The sequence below is a fragment of the Balaenoptera acutorostrata genome, chromosome 3 (genome assembly GCF_949987535.1).
Source record: "Balaenoptera acutorostrata chromosome 3, mBalAcu1.1, whole genome shotgun sequence".
In the NCBI taxonomy this organism is placed as follows: Eukaryota; Metazoa; Chordata; class Mammalia; order Artiodactyla; family Balaenopteridae; genus Balaenoptera; species Balaenoptera acutorostrata.
In genome coordinates, this window is record NC_080066.1 from 40,100,641 (window position 1) to 40,123,314 (window position 22,674).

The 22,674-nt window shown below is 45.2% G+C and overlaps 1 protein-coding gene across 5 annotated transcripts in view; it reads left to right on the top strand.

Annotated features, from left to right (window-relative positions):
• Positions 1 to 22,674, top strand: part of NTRK3 (neurotrophic receptor tyrosine kinase 3) — a 378,761-nt gene that overhangs the window by 129,045 nt on the left and 227,042 nt on the right. For all 5 annotated transcript variants that reach the window (XM_057544725.1, XM_057544727.1, XM_057544726.1 and 2 more), the window contains 3 exons: positions 5,048 to 5,071; positions 6,503 to 6,567; positions 7,381 to 7,483. In XM_057544725.1, coding sequence (XP_057400708.1) covers positions 5,048 to 5,071; positions 6,503 to 6,567; positions 7,381 to 7,483 — 192 coding nt within the window. The remainder of the gene's footprint in view (positions 1 to 5,047; positions 5,072 to 6,502; positions 6,568 to 7,380; positions 7,484 to 22,674) is intronic.

The following is a 22,674-nucleotide window of genomic DNA, read 5'->3' on the forward strand; positions in this document are numbered from 1 at the left end:
AGTTCTAGATCTGGTTGTCACTCTCTAATCAAGCTGATAAGTTCTAACAGACAGCCTTCAGGCAGCTTACTAGGATAGTAGGTATGGAGTCATAATGCCAAGATTCAGATTCTCATTCAATTGCTTATCAGCTCTGTGATCTCAGGCAAATTACTCAATCCCCTGCTTCTGCCTCAAAGATTGTAGTGAAGATTAATTCACACATAGTGGATTAATCTACCTAAAATATTTCCCACAGTGCTTGGCACAGAGTAAGCACAGAATTACTGGTTGTTTTTATTATTATATTTTAAAAAAACCCACCCAAGGGCAACTGAAAAGAGATTTGTTTTGGGGGAAAAACAGAGATCTGAAGGTGAGGGTCTCCTTTCCTGACTGTTCATGGGCTGGAGACCCACGGGAGAGATTTGATTACATTGAATATATTCAGTGGAGCCGTCTGCAGATGCAGAGGCCTCCATCAGAAGGATTTTTTCAGAGCAGGACACTGAAATGAAAATGTTCTGGAAAAGCTTTTTGTAAACTTCACATGCTATACAAATGTTGGTGTTTCCTTCTGCATTTCCAAAGAAGCACTAGAATGTTCAGCCTGGAGTTCAGCCTTAGTGTAGGAACCAGTCCCTGGAAAGGGAGATTTGCTCTAAGAGCATGGAATCCTCTTTGGTGTTCCAGGGATCTGGGCCTAAGAGTGGGGTCCATGAGGAGTCAGGGATATGAGTGTCAGGGGAGGCTGGGGATCATGTTAGGGTCGAGGTGGTACCTGGAAGGTCACCATTTGGGGATCCTTAGATGATGATGTGATAGAAGGAGGAATGTTGCCAAGGTATGTGTGTGTGTGTGTGTGTGTGTGTGTGTTTGCCTGTACACGTGCAACAAATATCTGAGAACACTTGACAGAACGTTTAGGAATAAGCGAGCTGCCATAACTCTTGAATTCTCATTTCTTTTTACCTGACTGGGAAGTCTCTTCATCATGATCTTGTGACAGCAGAAACCAGAATTCCGTCAGGGCCCTGGGTACAAACCATGGGGGACACCATTGCCCCAGTGCCCCTAGCCGCATCAAGGCTGGTTTCTTTCCCCAAAAAACTTGTTGAGACTAGAATGTGGTCCCAACCTGCCAGTGCTGGGGGAAAGGAGGCGGCAGCAACGTGTGGCCTTCTGTGCTGGGTGGGCAGAGCATGTGGACGCCTGGCGCAGCTCCCTCCTCCCTCCTCACACCTGAAGCCAGGGCATCTCTTCTCGTTGTCACGTCTCTGTGCATCTCTCTCTATCTGGACGCAAGCTGCTGCCTCTCTTCTCCATTCTCTGGATCCCACTGGCTTTTCGCACTGGGTTTTTCTTGAGGCGTTTGGGATCTGGAGGAGACACGTGCCTTGCTTTCATGCCCAGTTCCTGTTCAGACTTAGATGCTGCCTTGGCACACTGGTCCGGTTGTCCTCCCAGCCTGCTGGTGCGGGCTGAGGTGAGGACCACTCTTGGGTACCATCCTTTTCCAGGGTGAAGTTCTGAGTCCTCCCACAGGTTAGAGAGAACCCAGGAGGTCTGGCTGTTCCAAGGCTTGTGTGCTTCCTGGGTGTATAAATGTTTCCAGGCTCTTGCAAAGGAGATAAGCATTCATAGGCTGATTGAGAGATTACAGGGTTTACAGATTCGGCCAAAACATTTGGCTGACGTGAGCATATTCTCTAATAAATGAGAGCCTTATGAGAAATATGCAAATTGGTGTTAACTAGGAATTGATCTGGCACCTCTCTTTTCTCAGGCTCTGAAGCCAAGGCTAGGGCCCCCTTGCCTCCATCCTCCTCCCAAATCAGCCATTTGGTCACCTGAAGTTTAGAAGAGGGTGGGGGGCCTGAAGGGCACACTCAGGAATCTGGAGAAAGCTGTATTGCTCTCCCGCAAAACAACACAAAGTGAATGATGAACAAGCAACCTATTAACAGTGAATTTACTGTGAATACCTATTAACAGTGAATTTACTGTGAATAAGACTTTCTCTAAGGGACTCCTTCACAGAAAGCATCAATTTTCCCCGCAGGTAGTTAGGGAAGAATATTTGCTGGCGCATACTTGATACAGCTATGACTACAATGACTGTGAAAGCCTAGCCAAGGGCCTGGTAAATGGAAGACCCGCGGTGAATGAATGAACGAATAAGTTGTTCTTATTTCTCAGGGTGTGGTAGGCTTGTGCCAGGAGGAGGTGGAGTAAAATGCAGTGGTTCTCAAAGGGACCAGCAGCCTCCCCATCATCTGAAAACTTGTTCGAAATGCAAAATTCTCAAGACCTCCCCCAGACCTCCTGAGTCAGAACCTCGGGGGTGAGGACCAATAATCCATATTTCTTTAAAAATTTTTAAAGGATTTTTAACTTTTCATTTTGAAATAGTTTGAGATTTACCAAAAAAGTTACAAAATAGTACCGTGAAAGCTTCCTTATACCGTTCACCCAGCTTCCCCCAGTGTTACCGTCTTACATGACTACAGGGCAGTGATCAAAACCAGGAGAGTGACGTTGATACAACCCTATTACCTGATCTACAGACTTTATCTAAATCTTACCAGTTGTCCCACTGCTGTCCTTTTCTTCTCTGAGATCCAATCCAGGATTATATTGATACATTGTATTTAGCTGCCATGTTACCTTATTCTCTTGAAATCTGGGGCAGTTCTTCAGTCTTTCACGATCTGTGCACTTTTGAAGCATCCTCACTAGTTATTTTGTAGACTGTCCCACAATTTGGGTTTGCCTGATGTTTTCTCACAATTGAATGCCAGTTAGGCATTTTTGGCAGGAACACTGCAGAAGTGATGCTGTGCCTGTTCAGTACGTTGTGTCGGGTACACGACGTCGGTACTTTTTTTTTTAATAATTATTTTGAGAATGCTTGTTCCTTTTTTTTTTTAAATTAATTAATTTATTTATATATTTTTTAGCTGTGTTGGGTCTTCGTCTCTGTGCGAGGGCTTTCTCTAGTTGCGGCGAGCGGGGGCCACTCTTCATCGCGGTGCGCGGGCCTCTCACCATCGCGGCCTCTCCTGTTGCGGAGCACAGGCTCCAGATGCGCAGGCTCAGTAGTTGTGGCTCACGGGCCCAGCTGCTCCGCGGCATGTGGGATCTTCCCAGACCAGGGCTCAAACCCGTGTCCCCTGCATTGGCAGGCAGATTCTCAACCACTAAGCCGCCAGGGAAGCCCCGTCTGTACATTTTATTACCAGTGATGTAAACTTTATCACTTGGTCAGGATGGTGTCTGCTAGGTTTCTCCACTGCAGAGTGACTATTTTTTTCTCCTCTGTCATTAATAAGCATAATATTTTGAAGCTTTGTAAATATGTTGTTTCTTATCATTCTTTCACACATTAGTTTTAGCATTCACTGATGATTCTTGCCTGAAGCAAATATTAGTGTGCCATTTGTCAATGGTGATTTTTCTATTTCTATCCTTTTCCTCTACATTTATTAATTGGATTTTATTGTAAGGAAAAGCTTTCTTTTCTTCCTCATTTGTTGATTAAATTACTTCTTTATATCAGTATAGACTCATGGGTATTTATTTTGTTCTATGAGTTATAATCCATGTATTAACTTGCTAGGGCTGCTGTAAGAAAGTGTCAGAGACTGAGTGGCTTCAACAATAGAAATTTATTTTCTCACAGTTCTGGAGGCTGGAAGTCTGAGATCAAGGTGTCAGCAGGGTTGGTTCCTTCTGAGGCCTCTCTCCTTGGCTTACAGATGGTTGTCTTCTCTCTGTGTCCTCACATAGTCTACCCTCTGGGTATGTCTATGTCTTAGTGTCCTCTTATAAGGACACCAGTCATATTGGATTAGTTCCCACCCTAATGACTTTATTTTAACTTAATTACCTCTTAAAGACCTTATCTCTAAATACAGTCATAGTCTAAGGTACTGGGGGTTAAGACTTCAACATATGAATTTTGGGCAGATATAATTCAGCTCATAACAATCTATGACTGTCATTATATTGTCATTATATTTTGTTGCTCAAATCATCCCCAGTTTGGCCATTGGAGACCCCTTCATATTGGCTCCTGTGTCCCTTCTTCATGCCCCCATTAATTCTTGAGCACCTTCTTACTTTCCAGTACTGCAAGATGTTCCAAGCACATCTTGTACTTTCTCTGCCCCAGCCCTGGAATTAATGCGTTTCTCCAAGGAGCCCTCATTCTTTTTACTGGAGGACGGTAGTGATCACCTCCTGGATGGTTCTGTGGCATGCTAAAGTTTGAGAATCTCTGATAGAGTGGTTCTGAGCCCAGACTTGGATTTGAATCCAGCTCTATCCCTTCTTAGATGAGTGACATTCAATTAGTTACTTAATTTCTATAAGTCTGTTTCCTTTTCTGTTGAAAGGGGATAATGCTATCCACCTCCTAGGGCGGTTATAAGGATTGATGTATTACATAAAGCATTTTGCACAGCCCCTGGCTCATAATCAATGCCCAATAATGATTGGCTTTCATTATTAGGTGAGCCATTTCTAAAGGCCAAAGACCAAATAACACATTTTCATCTGGGGAGTGGGCAGATTCTAGAGGGATTCCCAAGAACGTCTCAATCACCTACTAGAATAAACTCTACATATCGATCTGAGGAATTGTGTCTTGAGATCATAGCTGGCATTTTCCAGGAAGATCCATGGAAGCCCATCCTGCAGCATTTCTTCTTGGCGCTAACGTACCACCAGCGTTCCCAACACTCTGGGCACCTGAGGGCGGGAGGGATGAGGGTGAGATGGTGAGTCTGGATGTAGTTCCTCATCTCATAGTATGGTTTCTAGTCTCCAGATGGACCAGGCCACCTCCCTTGAAACCAGGAGTTTTAGCTCTTATTCCTTCTCCATTTGGAAGACCACCTTCTAAAGAGTGTGGGGGAGGGGTGACAAGCCAAGGATTTTAGTTTTCAGTTGCCAGGGCAACAGGGGATCATGGTGAGTGGGAGAGATCATAGCTATGAGAAAGACAGAGTGCGACTGTTCTGGTTTTTTATTACGTTTGTTAATGATCTCTTTGTCTTTTTTGCAGAGAGCACGGATAACTTTGTCTCTTGTAAGTCTCTTTTACCTTTTGCTTTGAAAGTGATTTATTCTGATACTTTTGGTAACTACTGAGTCCAAATAGCCCTCTTTCGTATTCTACCAGCATCCTCAGACTCATGGCCGCTGAGAGCACCTGAGTGAACTGTGAAAGGAGAGTAGAAATACTTGAGCGGTTCCAAGCCCACTCCTCTTGGACAGTCACTTGCTGCCTCAGTTTCCCTGCAGTTTTCTAGGGTCTGACCATGTTGTGGGTCTTCCCACCCAGACGGACAGAGGTGGTGTCAGGAAGGATGTGGGGTTCACGTGCCCCAGTGGACCCCTGTTGAGCATCTCAGTTGTTCTTGCAGAGAGAATGTGGAGCCTATAAACATGTTAGTGTTTGTCACCTGCTTTGAGAGCCAGGACCTACCTCGTGTGGAGCTGTGATTGACAAGGTCTCCTGATAGGTTCCCCTGTCCTCAAATGAGATTATTGAGGCTCAGGCTATAAGTGATTCGGGGCCAGGACTAGACGATCCCCAAAGGATTTGGTGTTTCGCTCCTGGTCTGTGGGGAAACCTATATTTATTCCTTTTCCTTTTGTCCCCTGTGGGAGAGGAATAGGGGCGGCTGAGGCCATTTCTGCTCCCTGTTTGGCCTGAGACAGTAGACAGTCCTGTTTAGAACGCCCCTTGTTGTTTGGCACAGATGTAAATATAACCTGGATTCCTTTGTTTGTCCTCGGTCTTTGAGGACTTGTCATCTCACAGGATGTCCCTCCGGAGAATTTTGAACTGGGGCTGTCTCTGGACAAGGAGGTGATTCTAGAAGTAGGACTAATGGATGCTCGGCTTCCCATCCAGGCCTTGGGAAGAGCAGATGTTTCCTAGTCAGATAAACTTGCTGCCAACTGAAGCTGCCATTGTGTTCTGAAACCTGCCGTAGGGCAATGGAGAGTGGGTCGTTTATGGGGCAACAGGCCTCCTGGATCTCACTGAGGAGTGAAGAGGGAACGAGGAAGGGCATGGAGAGCCTGGGACAGGATAAGGGGTTCAGAGAGGAGCTGAATGTCAGCAATAGCTACCATCACCCACGAAATTGGCCGAATCCAGACCCTGGCTGTGATCCCATTTTTTTCCCTCTTATTTATCCAATAGCTCATGGCCCACATTGCCCAGGTTACATTGTTTACTCTGGGATGGGGACTGGGGGACGGGAGCGAAGGTTCTTTATACCTATGGAGTCTGTCTTTGGGCCATCAGTACCACACGGCAGCCACACGGGGATCCGATCTCTGGGGACCCCTGCAAAGCCTGGGGAGGCCAGGCAGTCAGAGTCTGGCTTCAAGGGGATGTTCTCCAGCAAGAACTTTCAAGAGGGCTTGGGAGTTAGGCAGGGACTGTGGCTGAGGCTCTCGTGGCCAGGAAGCTAACTGCTCTTCTCTATTTATGTTTGGTTTTCAGTCTACGAAGTGAGCCCCACCCCTCCTATCACTGTGACCCATAAACCAGAGGAAGACACTTTTGGGGTGAGTCACTTCTTGGTCAAGAGGAAGGTGTTTACTGCTGCAGTAGTTTTTCAGTCTTCTGTTTTAGTAGCTAACTTTTCCCAATACTGCCTTATTTGGAACTCTAGCATATGTGGCATAGAGAAGCCGTGATGAATGACCTCCTTTCAGGTGTTTAAAACCTTCCTTGTTTGATGAGAATAATTCATTGTTTGAGGAAGTCTTTGAGGATCTGCTTTAAGCCCTAGGGCTCAGGAGGAGAACAGTTTGAAACTTCCCACTCCATTAGGAGCCAGCTGGGCCTGATTCGAAGGGGCTGCTCACTCTACAGGCTTTTACAAAAGTCAGAGTTGCCCAGGGCATCTTCTTGGGTGGGAGATGCCCCCACGCCACGCTCTCAGAGCCTGAGGTTTCTCTGGGGAGAAAAGGAAAGGGGTCTTTTTAGAATCTCCTGGATAAGAATATTATGCAAAGAATGTCAATGTGAAGATGCAAGATTTGCTTGCTAATTAAAACCACAACGGAACAACAGGCAGAAGCATCTCTGGGCTTCCTCCTGCATCTCTTAGGATGGTCCCCAGGTGAGAGGGCTCAGAACACTGAATCATGGAACTTTCTCTAATCAATCTGGGTAATTTATTTTTTGATGTTCTTAGAGTCTCATAAATTACATCTTCTCAAGACTTTACCCAGTCTGAGAAGTTCTGAAGTTCACTGAAGTTCTGGGAGGGCTACAGTTGCTACTGTAATGGGATGTTCTCATCTGAGCATGCGTGTTACTTCATACTCGGGTTTTCTGTAACTGCTTGACTGTCTGTTTTTGGCTCCCGATAGGTATCCATAGCCGTTGGACTTGCTGCTTTTGCCTGTGTCCTGTTGGTGGTTCTCTTTATCATGATCAACAAGTATGGTCGACGGTCCAAATTTGGAATGAAGGGTAAGGTGGGATTTTCATTCGCAAGGGTCTCATGGGGGAAACATGGCTCCTTTTGATCAAAAGATGCTGTTTTAATCTCTTTGCTCTCTGAGAGGGCTTCAGGGTGGTGGACTTAAGTGGCCCTGGTGGAGACTCCCATCTACATGTTTATTATTGGTAATGATGGATTGAAGGCGGTGTTGGTGTGAGGACCAAACTGTGGACCACCTGGTTTTTCCGTCATGACTGAAAACATTGCTTCACTGGGCTGGTACAATGAGGTTGATTTGGGAAAGAAGTTGGATTTGAGGGCAAATGAAGAGGACTTACATTTCTTTTTATTTTTGGTGGGTAAAAGGACTCTTTGTTTGAGTAACTTAGTTTTTCTCTTGTCTGCACCCATCCTTGGAGTTGTGATGAGAAGGTATTAGCAGAACTAAATGTAGGATGGTAGACTGTGGCATTGAAACGTTGCCCATGCATGGTATCTCAGCACGTAGCTCTACACAGAGTTCCAGAATGGATGCCAAGAGCAACATGATTGCTAAATCTGCTGGCCAGTTTCCACGACACAGAGTACTCAACCCCATTACAGCTGGGGTGGGATGTGAGATGTGGCTCTCCGCCAAGGCTTGGGAAAAGGGGACTGGCACAAAAGGGGTTAACATGGTGAATTAGCATCCATCTGCCTGGTCCCAGGATGGATCTGACCAAATGGCTCAAGGGAGGCTGGATACCAGTGCTTAAACAGAAACTTGAATTTCAAGATGTACTCCCAGCTGGGATTTCCATTTATGGCTGATGTTAATAGGAGATGGGTGGGGAGGGAGTATGAAGTGTTTGACAAGCAGTCAGGTTCCTGAGCTAGGATTCAGGTTGGAGTCTTCTGTTGAGATTATGGGATCCAGAAAAATGAATTTCTATGACTTCTGCACACGAACGGGTATCTGTGGTTGGGGTCTTGACCTGGAGGCTCAGGAACTGAAGGGGAAAGCATGGATGAGATTCACAGGGATAGTGGTCCCCTGAACTTATATGTAAATGTTTAATTGTTTGTACATGGTGGCAGGGGGCGGGTTTGGGAAGGAACTAATCCATCGCTTCTATTATATTGTCAAAAGAGTCTGTGACCACCCTACAAGTTTAGAACACTGATATATAGCAAGGGATAGCCATAGAGAACTAGAAAGGCAGAAATCATGGGGGAGGACTGTCTGGCTTCCCAGAAGCCTCCTGCCTCTTTCTGCTCTTGGTTGAGCTGAACAAGTCCCAGAAAAGCAAACCAGGTTTTCTTGAAGCATATGAAATATTTTGACCAAGAGAAATACGTGGAAAGGCAAATTATAAAACTTCTCTCTATATTAGAAGTTTGGCCTGAAGCCAGATGACTTAAACAAGAGGAGACCACGGTCAGCCACCTTGGCTGGAGAGGTTTTATCTACCAGTACCCCACGGGCCAAACAGGGCTTCACAGGTTTGGAAGATCAGTGACCACCATGCAAGCTCTGAGCCGTCAGTCTTAGCATCAGCCTTGGGCTCCTGGCTTTGAGGACCTGACACTAGTACTCGTGCAACATTTTCCAACCATGGGAGGAACTTTCCTAGCTCTTCCTCCCTCCACCTAAGGAAACAGCAGAGCCTTGACCAAGGGAAGAATGGGGCATTATTGCTCTCCCCCTCGAGAGGCACACCACCAGCTGAGACCCTGCGACAAGACCGGCACCACCATACGAGCAGATTTTTCCTCTTAATTGTCATCTGTTTTCTGGAACAACGTGTCCCCGTGTCGGATGGATTAGGCAGCACCCAGGGTGGTGCTTTCCCCTCAGCTGTCCTTGGAGCCTCTCCCAACACCCACTCCCTTCTCCCGGGCTGAGCTGCCTTCATTGGCCCTGGCTGGGCCATAAGAACACGTCCATAAGTTTGGAAGTGAAATATTCCTTAATTTAGCGACCTGAAGAAGTTGGGCTAGAGTGAGAGGCAAGATGGGATGTTGTATCCAAGGCTGACCCTGTTTAGAATTAAGCCTGCATCTTTCTGATCTTTGTTATGCCTGATTGTATTTAGTTCTCATCTTAGGATGAAACAGCAAATGCCCCGGGCTGCATACACCCGTGATCTTTTATTAGCAGCGGGCCCCCCAGTCCAGAAAAAAGAGCAAAGTTGTGGGCACCAGAAGTCCCCCAAATCTGACTCAGGCAAACCTCCATCTCTTCAGAGCCACCCCTTCCTCAGCTTTGAATTTTCAAATCTGGGTTAAAAATCTGTGATGCCACTTAATTGCTCTTTGTTTCCAGCAAAGTTACTTAACTTCTCACAGCCTCTATTCCCGCAACTTCAATATGATGGAATGATACCACCTCCCTCATTGCATTGCTCTGAGTGTTGAGATCTGTGTGTCATTGACATTTAAAAGGGTCCCTGTGGTTGTCGTTTTCTTCTTTTCTTTGTGTATAAGCCTTTCTAAGCTTCTTTCATTGTCCTTCCAGGAAGGGCTGCCCTCCCAAGACTTAATCATGCCCTCTTTTGTCCCACACAATATTTAGCAAAAATGCTTTTCTTCTACCCTAATCCTAGGGCACTGTCATTATCTTGCTCACACATCATCTGTCCTGTTAGACCAGGAGTGACTTGTTGCAGAAACCCGCAGTCACTCAGCTGAGTATGCCTGAAACTTTGCACAGTCTTTGACAAATTGTTTCTGAACTTAGAAATGAATGACTTTAGTTTTACTCAGAAAACAAGCACAGCTTGTTAATCAGTAATGGGCTAGTTAGGGCTCATTTGGAAATCTGAGATGTCTGGGCAGTGGAGGTAGAGCGGGGATGATCTGGGAAACTCATAAATAATTCCCACCCTCCACATCTGAGGGCCTGGAACACAGTGTATGGATGAGGAGGACTTATTAAAATGAACTTCCTTCTGAGAAATAAAAAAATATATAGAAAAATACCGACATTAGTATAACAAACACTCATATTCCTGTCACTTAGAATAAGTAGCTGAAGCTGTTACTTCTGTTGCATCTAATGTTTTATTCCTATTACTGATAAAACGAAGATGGCTTTCACTGTCACCCCGGTCCTATTTCCGCTCCCATTTCCATAGGCAGTCATTAGCTTGAGTTCACTGTGCATCCATCAGTCCACTTGTTTTTGTCTCTCTCCCTGTATCTCTGTCTCTCCTTCTCTGCTGTCTCTGCACACCCGCCCTTCCCGCCATGGCTCTCTCCCAGCTGACCCCATACCCTGCAGACTGCCAACTTAGCAACTGCCTCTACTCTATGGCAATCCTAGTGGCCAAGTCTGGTAACCAGCTCAATTTTATAATTCTACTTATGTGTATGTATATATATGTTTTGTTTTGTTTTTTTCCAAATCACAATTGCATTTATTCATAGACATCTAGAAGACAATCAAAAGTATATTTGTCTCTCATAGACCTTATTAATAAATTTTATGTGGATGAGAGAGCTTGTGTCCCGAGAGTTTTAAACAGCATGATTAAAGACTGTAACACTCCCAAGAGTGGTCACAGATAGGTACAGGATGTGAAGAAAGATATACATATATACATACACATATATATGTCTACATAAGTGAATACATTTACAAGATGCCTTACTTTGTGTATGTTTTAATTTGTACACGTGTTTATACTCTAAGCACCCTTCTGCATCTTCTTTATTTGCTTGTCATGTGTTAGAGATCTCTCCATGTTGGTACATGTAGGAATTCCACTGGGGACCTATTTTATGGAAGTTGAATGTATTAACCAGAGTTTATAGAAATGAACTGAAAATGCATTGTCTCAGACACTTTTTTACTGTTATCAACTGCCATCTTGTTGATCAAAATTCCGGCCTGGGGAGAGGTCAGGATTCTGCCCTGGGGAGGCGTTAGGATTCGAGCTCATCTTCTCTTATAATCACAAAGGTCCTAAAATGGGGCTGAGTGTCCAGTGGGCTTTCTTTGGACTGTGGATGAAGCCCCATGCTTTAGAGTGGCAGGATGATCCTGAAGTATTTGGTGTGGTGTGGGCACTGACCAGTCAGAGCACATACTACCCTCCTGCTGGAGCCGGCACCCGGGGACTCCCTGCTGTGCCAGGTGTTAGCTCATAATCATGCTGGATCTGGATCACGGGGTGGTTGAGTGGTGGGTGGTCGGGAGGTTCAGGGCAGGGGTCATTTACTGGGAGGGACAGAAATATATCAAAATATGTCCGTATCTTAACTAATTATATTGTGCTGGTGCATCCTGGGCCTGGAAGTGACATGGCTTAGAATTTATTCCATGCTCATCCTCATATAATATTTTAAAATTAGACATCGAAAGATCATGACAATGATCTAGCCGGGCCCTGCAGTGTCATTATTTAGAGATGAGAAACTGAGGCATAGGAAGCCCAAGAAAGGAGGTGACCTGCTCTGGTTTTCAGTCTGGTTAAGCTGAGTTGGTTCCAGAACGGACGTTCTACCTTGCATTCTCAGTCACTTCTCATGGCAACTATCAATAGAATGACCTGACTCCTTGGTGTTGGCTGCCCCACCGTGAACATCCACAGTGCATCTGCCATCTTTATTTCACGTGGTTGTTAGAACGATAACCAGGTAGAAGATGCTAGTGTGTCTTTAAATACTTAAACATGTCCTATAGTTTTCATATCAGGTGACTATCATTATTATTTAATGGAGAAAGAAGCAAACGTGTGGGGTTTCTGCAGGCTATAAAAAGGGCATACATTATTTGGTCTCTCTTGTCTGACTACCTCTTAAGCATCTTTATATACGTCTAGATCAGAGATACTGTGGGAGTGAACTTCATACTTCTTGGCTCCCTCTTACTGTCACAGAGGAAACAGAATAATGGTTTATTAGAGTTGAAACAGACCTTAGACTTATTAGGCCAATGTCCCCATTGTACAGGTAAGGAAGCAGACCCAGAGAAATGAAACGGCATGCCAAAATGCGTGACTAGCTAGGGCAATGCTGGCCTGCTTTCCCACCTGCATGCTGTATGCAGAGAGCCTAGGAAGGTCTGGGAAATGAAGCCGGATTGTGAATAAATCAGGTCTGCTCTTCCAATACTTTATCTAATTATCTTTGAATGCTGTCCTGCTTCAAAGGGGCTTTCAAACATGTCTCTTATTAATCCTCTTTTCTCAAGCTGGGACGCACCTGGCCTGGGGAAAAGGTGGGAGCTGATGGAGGAATCTTGCTTCCCAGGCTTCAAGGACTTCCTTTGCCTCTTTCTGGACACGTTGGAGACTGCATGGTAAGGCAGCAGAAGCCAGAAGGCTGGGAAGGACAGGAGTCTAGAAAGGCTGGTTGGGCTTCCAGTAATACCTTAAGTGCTTCATCTGCTTGCCTTCCATCCTAATGGTTGGACGTGTGCTGGTGCCTCTGATGGGCCTGTGGATGGGCACTCCAGGATTGTTCCATTGTGAATTAGCATCAGCTAATAGGTACTTAAAGTGGTTGCCTGTTTGATTATGATTGGGGGTTATTAACAATTTTTTTCCCATAAACAGATGGTAACTTCTCTCCAAGTGGATTGTCAGAGTCAGATTTGGAGGGACTGATTGGCTCCTGCCAAAAGATCTTGGGGGTGGCTGCCTGCGTTGAATGGCCCTGTTATCCCTCTGGTTTAACTGCTCGGTTAATGGGAATGATTAGACTTGGGAAGGAGTCATTTCTGCCCGCTCTCCTAACCTTGGAACATTGGACTGAGAAGGGTTTCTTCCAGCTGGATGGAGGTAGGGCTGGGATCCTGACCTCCTAATGTTTGATGCTCTAACTGGCATTTCTTTTTCAGCTGGGATAGAAGGTCCCTGTATCTATAGCCGTGAGCACAGAGCCAGGGAATTGATACAATGAGTGTGGGGTAGAAATAGAGAATTCTGAGACTACTGAAAGGTGACCTTGACCCTGGATGAGGTCACCATTAGTGCCACTGATAAGGCAGCTATTTTGCCCTGAGAAAAACACTTATCTGGCCTTGATTTAATGGGGCGTCAGAAGCCAAGAGCAAGGCAGAAGTGAAACTGAGTGGAGGACTTGGGTTTCCTGACTTCCTGAGATAAGTCTATTTTTCCTTCTTGCTTGTTTTTCTTTCTTGACTTCCTTTTCTATTTCCTCCTCTGAATTGAGGTATGCAAGTGAGGAAGGTTACCCCTGGCCTTGGCAATGACCCTGTGCTTGGGATTCCTGGTGGAAGATGCCTCTTTGAACATAATTTTGAGACTGCTGTTATCCTCAAGCCCTTGGATTCTCCTAACAAAAGTTTCCATGCCCTTTCCCTCTTTTCAGACTCCTGGAGAGACCCCCCAAGCCCAAGGAACACTCCTAGCATTCGTTCAGGTCTAAATAAAATAGGTTAGGTGTGTGGCCAACCCACAGGCAGGACATAAAGTAATCAAAGCCAGGAGTCTTCTGCTTCTCTTCTTCTGCTTTGAACTTCATTTCAAATTTCTGGTTGCAGATGCAGTCCCATCCCACTTGGTTTCAGAGTTCTAGAATGCGGTGCCCAGAGGGTTGAGAAAGCTGGAAGGCAGTGTGCGTTTTTCTGGCATGCCTTTGCTGCTCTGTCTTTGTGGGATCTTTGCAGGTGTGCAGTGAATGGTCCTGGAAGTCCCCACACTGTCACCGATGGTTGTGTTAAGGCCGCCCTGCTCCGTTCCTCTCTCTCAGGGCACCAGGGAACCAGCTGTTCTCCAACACCGACTCTTCTATTTGAAGAGAAATCCCTGGAAATAGAGTCTGATACAAAATGGTCCTCCTCTGTGGCTAGCTGCTTGCGGACTGTTCCTGGCAGACCCCTGCCGCCTGTACAGCAGGGCCAAAGGTGGCCAATATGCTGGCTCCACAGCCAAAGCCATTGCCTCTGATTCATTTGATTTTGGCAACAGGACAGTTCTTACTAATTCATGCCATTGCAGCAGGTTCCCACAGGGTTAACAGCCCTTGGATACCTCAGGTTAGAAATTCTCAGCCTCTCGTCCCCCACTTTACATGGGACAGAAGACTACCAGTCTCATGCCTTATACACTCCTGCAGGTGTAACCAGGCTTTTGGACAAATGCTGGCCCTTGCTGTAGCTTCGCACCTAAGAAAAAATATATCCACGTATGAGTTAGCAAAAGAGATTTTTTAAACTAGGAATAAAATCAAATCCATACTAATTTTTATTCTTAAACAATTCACAAACTTTAGTATTTTATTAGTCATTCAAAGTCCTGGTGACACACTTCCTCACTGACCCAGAAATCTGACTGTATCCTGGCACCAGGATGGAAAACTAAGAGGGGAAGGGGCTGCCGGCCTTGACTTTCTCGCAGTGTTCTTGGCCCGATGTGGTTTGCGCCCCTGCACAGTCAAGTTGCAGAAACAGCTCCAACAGAATCTCCTGTCTTCTTATGGCACATTCTTTCCATCTCTGTATCTTCTCCTGTGGGTCCTGGGGGCTTTCACTTGCCCGGAGGAGGAAGGACCATGGGCTTTGGTTAATGAGAAGCTCCCACATGGCTGCAGCGCCCGAGCCCTGGGTTCACACAGCCCATTCTCCCCTGAACTCTGCAGAGGCGTTAGGATGTCCAAAGAGCGGCCCTCGGAACCACAGGCAGCAAAGCAGAGATCAAAACAGCTGCTGATGGGGAAACACGATTTTGGACTCGGGAAGAAAAACCACACACTGAAAACAACGTCAAACAAGCAAACTGCTGCAAATCCCTGGCCCCAGCTCCTCCTCACGCCGTTGCCCTTTGTGCTGTCCATCCATCGTGGGGGATAAGCTGGATGGGGTGGGGAAGGAGTGTGCTGCAGGAGGAGAAAGGGGAGCCTGCGTCCGGCTGGGGCTCAGCCACCAGTGGTGTCTGCCACCGCCTCCGGCCCCAGAGCAGCCAGAGGAAAGACAAGAGCTTCCGGTTGGTCTCTTCCTGGCTCTTTCTCTTAGAGGGTTAGTGACACCCTCTCTTCCTGCCTTCCCTGATACCCCCGTGTGTTTAGTTTAGAGAGAGATTCACGAAGTCACTCTGGTGCACACCCCTTTATTCTTTTCTCTTGTATTAATTCTGCTGCCACAAGCCAGAGAGGGATTTGCTGGCATCCTTGCACTGGTCTCCAAACCAGCTTCCTTCCTCACAGGCCCGGCTGCCTAATTTATGGGACCCAGTGCAAAATCTTCCAAAAGCACTAGAATTGCAGGACAGCTACAGCAGAGACTTATACCCCAATCGTGGGGCTCTTCTGAGCATGGATTCAGGGTCAGGCCCGTGAAGCCAGCTCTGCTCCCTGAATACACATTCCAACGTGGTTTCAAGCCCTAGCGCCTTCATTTTTTTCATGAATGGTGAGGAAGGAAACCGATATTTCTATGCTTCCTGTTTAGAGAGGAGCTGGGATTTGGGGTAAAGATAAGAGTATCAGCTGATTTTTCACTTCTAATCATAGCAAGGAAAGAGAATTGGGGGCATTGGGCATTTATTGAGTACCTACTGTGTGCCAGACACATATAGGCACACATAGGCATATAAGGTCTAATATACCTTATAATATTTAGTCCTTATGAGTGGCTGTTCTTCCCATTGTAAAGGCAATAAAGCTGCTCAGAGTGGTTAAATTGCCCCACGTCATGTGGCTGGTGAGTAAGAAAACCAGGTTTTAAATGAGGTCACTCTGAATCAATGGTTCTCAATCTTCACTGCACATTCCAATCACTTGGTCAAATTGTATGATTCCCTCGGCCCAGGCGGCACCCCAGACTGATTAAATCCAATCCTAGAGGCGAAACTCAGGCATGGGCATGCTTTTTTCAGCGTCTCGGGTGATTTCAATTGTGCAGCCAAGGTTGAGAACCAGTATTGTAAGGCCAAGATGCAGCTGCATGTTTAATTACTTGCCCAGGTCATGTATGCAGTCTGTAGACCAGTGTATCTGGTCACCTTGGGAGCGTGTGAAATGTGTAGATGCCTGGGATCACTCCACACCCACTGGGTCAGACCTGGGATGAAGTGGGGGAGATTTTTGATGCTCACTAAAGTTTAGGAACCACTGCACTGAATCCTGGGGGATGCTGGGGGTCTTATGAGAAAATGCAGATTCTGGAGAAGGACTGAGAGTCAGTGTTTCTAACCAGTGTCCAGAGGATGCTGCTCCAGGGCCCAGAGTTCAGGGAACAAAGCACGAAGTGAAAACCTCAGGCCTGTGACCTGGGGACTTAGGTCACATCTCTGTGTTCCATTTCTTCCTGTGCATCATTAGCAAAATCAGCCAGCCTCAACCGCTGACTCTGCTAGTTGGAATAATATGACTATACGATTACAAAATAGAACCACGACTTCTAAGGCAATTTTAGTTCTACCCTCTTTGGGTAAATAAGCCTTGCTTCTTTCCTAAAGCAGTTCTGCAGTGGCTTCCTTGGTTCATACCAAACTGCCACCTCCTTCCACACAAGGGCACTTGTAAGGCCTGCTGCCTCTGTTGATCTTAGCACAAGCGTGAGGTCCATCAACACAAGGGCTGGGGGCAGAGCCCCAGGGAGGCCAGCAGTCAGTGGGCGGGCAGCATTCCCAGCCCAGAGTCCCTTGTGTAGCTGGGCAGGCATTCCTCTCCTCTTCTAGAAACTTCCACGTCCTGTTTCCTCTTCCTTCCATAGCTGATCTTGGAGGTAACGTTGGGAGCTCCAGGAAATGGGAGCAGCTTGGGCTGGCAGGCCCTGAAGTGGATCAGGGTGTGTTGTTTGGTGGAGGAAGCCTAGTGGGTTAAGTCAGTGGCGGCCCAGGGCACCTGCCAGCCTCAGAGGCACTGCTCTTGGTGGCTGGAATTTTGTTCTCCTCAGTCCTGCCACTCCAGTGGTATTTACATTGGACACCTGCCCTGCCCTCCCAATTGACTGTGGAATAAGAACTGCATAGTTGGCCGAAGACTGGAACGGTTTCCTTAGCAGTCCCGGAAATGCTGAGCCTTCCTACCTGACGGGGATCTTGAGTTCAGAGGGGTCTCTGTGCTGTAACAGCGATGCACATCTGTTCCCAGGTGGGGGAGAAGAATGCCAGCGTCGGTCTGTCTGCCAGCAGGTCTGACATGAAGCCCCGAGGAGGGTGCCCAGGTAGTTCCAGGAACTACCTTTCCAAGTGAATCCTTCCAAATCAGTTGAGTTCAGTGGGTTGGCCTTGGGCCAGTGGAGGGGGTGCCAGGGGGCACCCCCATTGTTGGCTTAGTCTTTAAGAAAAGCAGGTAGGATTTGAGTACTGTTATTGACCATGATGTGCGGAAATGGCTCCAAGTGTCCCAGCCACTGCCTGGGCTGGCTTTGCGGGGCTGGAGGTGGGGAGCGTCTGGGGGACACTCTGGCCTGATTGGGCTGTGTTTGGAGCTGGAGGCCTTCTAAAGAGAAGCACAGTCAGAAATGAGGGGCTGTCCGAGGGAAAGGGAAAATGGACACTCATGTTTGCTGTTGCTGAGTGTGTGGACCGAGCCTCCCTTTCTGGAAAGTGGTTTGGCAAATTTTATTAAAAGGCTAAAATCAGAGGAAGCCCATGTCCCAGAAACTCCACTTCTGAGAATTTAACCTCAGGTACTGATCACCAACGGCTGCCCATATTGATGTGTGTGGGCGTTCATCCCACCGTGACTTATACAGTCAACTCGATCAACTAAGAATTGCTTAAATATAATAAATGGTTAGTTGAGCACACTGTGGTTCATATAAATGATGTAATTTCAATGAGGACATTAAAAATGACAATTTTTGGGGACTTCCCTGATAGTCCAGTGGTTAAGACCCTGCGCTTCCCACGCAGGGGGCATGGGTTCCATCCCTGGTCAGGGAACCCAGATCCCACATGTCGCCCAACCAAAAAATGAAAAAAAAAAAAAAAAAAGAAAAAGAAATGACAGTTTTTAAAAGCAAATTTTTAATATTTCTGTAAGGATATGCATGCAAATAGTAAGAAAGCCCAATAATGTAAAAGATAATGGAGTAAAAGTTACTCTCAATCTGCCTAATTTCCTGCTTCTGAGGTAATAACTATTTAGAGGTTCTGTGTATCCTTGCCGAGATAGTCAGTGCTATACAAGGAGAGATGTTTCCCGTTCCTTTTATACAAATGCCAGCTTGTATTCACATTGTTCTGGACCACATTATTTTTGGTAACTATCTTTGAGATTATTTCATATTAGTTCATAGAGATCTACTGCATTCTTTTTTTCTCTTCTTTCCAGCTTTATTGAGATATATTTGACACACAACAATGTGTAAGTTTAAGGTGTACAGTGTGATGATTTCATACATGTATGTATTTACTGCATTCTTTTTTTAACAGTTGAATATCAAGAATGATATTTGAGAGCAATATTTATTGACATGTGAAAGTGTTCATATGTATACATATTTTTAAATTGGGGTATAGTTGCTTCACAATGTTGTGTTAGTTTCTGCTGTACAACGAAATGAATCAGCTATATGTATACATATATCCCCTCCCTCTTGGACCTCCCTCCCACCCCACCCCCCAATCCCACCCATCGAGGTCATCACAGAGCACCGAGCTGAGCTCTCTGAGCTATACAGCAGGTTTCCACTAGCTATCTATTTTACACATGGGATTGTTAATCCCAATCTCCCAATTCATTCCACCCCCTCTTCCCTCCCCACCGTGTCCGCACATTCGTTCTCTATGTCTGTGTCTTTATTCCTGTCCTGCAAATAGGTTCACCTCTACCATTTTTCTAGATTCCACATATATGCGTTAATACACGATATTTGTTTTTCTCTTTCTGACTTACTTCACTCTGTATGACAGACTCCAGGTCCATCCACGTTTCTACAAATGACCCAGTTTTGTTCCCTCTTATGGCTGAGTAATATTCCATTGTATATATGTGCCACATCGTCTTTATCCATTCATCTGTTGATGAACCTTTAGGTTGCTTCCATGTCCTGGCTATTATAAATAGTGCTGCACTGTTGGTGGGAATGTAAATTGATACAACCACTATGGAGAACAGTATGGAGGTTCCTTAAAAAACTAAAAATAGAACTACCATACGACCCAGCAATCCCACTACTGGGCATATACCCTGAGAAAACCATAATTCAGAAAGAGTCATGTACCAAAATATTCATTGCAGCTCTGTTTACAATAGCCAGGACATGGAAGCAACCTAGGTGTCCATCATTGGATGAATGGATAAAGAAGGTGTGGCACATATATATGATGGAATATTACTCAGCCATAAAAAGAAATGAAATGGAGGTACTTGTAATGAGGAGGATGGAGTTAGAGTCTGTCATACAGAGTGAAGTAAGTCAGAAAGAGAAAAACAAATACAGTATGCTAACACATATATATGGAATCTAAGGGAAAAAAAAAAAGGTCATGAAGAACCTAGTGGCAAGATGGGAATAAAGACACAGACCTACTAGAGAATGGACTTGAGGATATGGGGAGGGGGAGGGGTGAGATGTGACAGGGTGAGAGAGTGTCATGGACATATATACACTACCAAATGTAAAATAGATAACTAGTGGGAAGCAGCTGCATAGCACAGGGAGATCAGCTCTGTGCTTTGTGACCACCTAGAGGGGTGGGATAGGGAGGGTGGGAGGGAGGGAGATGCAAGAGGGAAGAGATATGGGAACATATGTATATGTATAACTGATTCACTTTGTTATAAAGCAGAAACTAACACACCATTGTAAAGCAATTATACTTCAATAAAGATGTTTAATAAATAAATAAATAAATAAATAGTGCTGCAGTGAACATTGGGGTGCATGTATCTTTTTGAATCATGGTTTTCTCAGGGTATACGCCCAGTAGTGGGATTGCTGGGTCACATGCTAGTTCTATTTTTAGTTTTTTAAGGAACCTCCATAGTGTTCTCCATAGTGGCTGTATCAATTTACATTCCCACCAACAGTGTAAGAGGGTTTGCTTTCCTCCACACTCTCTCCAGCATTTATTGTTTGTAGATTTTTTTCATGATGGCCATTCTGACTGGTGTGAGGTGATACTTCATTGTAGTTTTGATCTGCATTTCTCTAATAATTAGTGATGTTAAGCATGTTTTCATGTGCCTCTTGGCCATCTGTATGTCTTCTTTGGAGAAATGTCTATATAGGTCTTCTGCCCACTTTTTGACTGGGTTGTATGTTTTTTTGATATTGAGCTGCATGAGCTGTTTGTATATTTTGGAGATTAATCCCTTGTCAGTTGCTTTGTTTGCAAATATTTTCTCCCATTCTGAGGGTTATCTTTTCGTCTCGTGTATGGTTTTCTTTGCTGTGCAAAAGCTTTTAAGTTTAATTAGGTCCCATTTGTTTATTTTTGTTTTTATTTTTATTACCTTGGAGGTGGGTCAAAAAACATCTTGCTGTGATTTATGTCATAGAGTGTTCTGCCTATGTTTGCCTCTAAGAATTTTATAGTGTCTGGTCTTACATTTAGGTCTTTACTCCATTTTGAGTTTATTTTTGTGTATGGTGTTAGGGAGTGTTCTAATTTCATTCTTTTACATGTAGCTGTCCAGTTTTCCCAACACCACTTGTTGAAGAGACTGTCTTTTCTCTATTGTATATTCTTGCCTCCTTTGTCACAGATTAGGTGACCATAGGTGTGTGGGTTTATCTCTGGGCTTTCTGTCCTGTTCCATTGATCTATATTTCTGTTTGTGTGCCAGTACCATACTGTCTTGGTGACTATAGCTTTGTAGTATAGTCTGAAGTCAGGGAGCCTGATTACTCCAGCTCCATTTTTCTTTCTCAAGATTGCTTTGGCTACTCGGGGTCTTTTGTGTTTCCATACAAATTGTAAAGATTTTTGTTCTAATTCTGTGAAAAATGCAATTGGTAATTTGATAGGGATTGCATTGAATCTTTAGATTGCTTTGGGTAGTGTAGTCATTTTCACAGTATTGATTGTTTCAATCCAAGAACATGGTATATCTCTCCATCTGTTTGTGTCATCTTTGATTTCTTTCATCAGTGTCTTATAGTTTTCTGAGTACAGGTCTTTGCCTCCTTAGGTAGGTTTATTCCTAGGTATTTTATTATTTTTGTTGCAGTGGTGAATGGGATTGTTTCCTTAATTTCTCTTTCTGATCTTTTGTTGTTAGTGTATAGGAATGCAGGAGATTTCTGTGCATTAATTTTGTATCCTGCAACTTTACCAAATTCATTGATTAGCTCTAGTAGTTTTCTGGTGGCATCTTCAGGATTTTCTATGTATAGTATCATGTCATCTGCAAACAGTGACAGTTTTACTTCTTCTTTTCCAATTTGGATTCCTTTTATTTCTTTTTCTTCTCTGCCATGGCTGGGACTTCCAAAACTATGTTGAATAATAGTGGTAAGAGTGGACATCCTTGTCTTATTCCTGATCTTAGAGGAAATGCTTTCAGTTTATCGAAATGTTAATGTATTTTCCAGTGAGTAAAGACTGCAAACAGTTACCCATTTGTTTTTGTTGTTAAATAAAGAGAAAATATTTTCATATATATACCTGGGAAAAATACTGGGACCATATAGACTGATAGGTCAGAATATAAATGGTAGTTATCCTTGGATAGTTGGATTATGGAAGCTTTTTTATTTCATCCTTTCTGACTTTTGTTTTCTTTGTCTTCCAAGTTTTCTGCATTGAACTTTAAAACAAAGCAGGCAGCTGCTGGGGAAAGGGGGCACAGGCTGCCTGCACCTCCTTACTAGATGCAGAGTGCTGACTTTCTCCCCACCTGGGCTCCATCTGCCCCTTCATGGGGACAACCGGGGCTCTGGTGTCACTTAGCATTGCTGATTGCACAGACAAGGGTTCCTTCCAATGTGTCCTTGGGCTACTTGCATCAGAATCATTGATGGTCGTGGGGGCTGATTAAAATGCAGGTTCCTGGGCGACATCTCCTGAATCCAGTGCTCTGGTGGTAGGCCCTGGGAATCGGTATTCTTAAAAAACACCCTGGGTGGGCTTCCCTGGTGGCGCAGTGGTTGAGAGTCTGCCTGCCAATGCAGGGGACATGGGTTCGAGCCCTGTTCTGGGAAGATCCCACATGCCGCGGAGCAACTAGGCCCGTGAGCCACAACTACCGAGCCTGCGCGTCTGGAGCCTGTGCCCCGCAACAAGAGAGGCCGCGACAGAGAAAGGCCTGAGCACCGCGATGAAGAGTGGCCCCCGCTTGCCACAACTAGAGAAAGCCCTCGCATAGAAACGAAGAC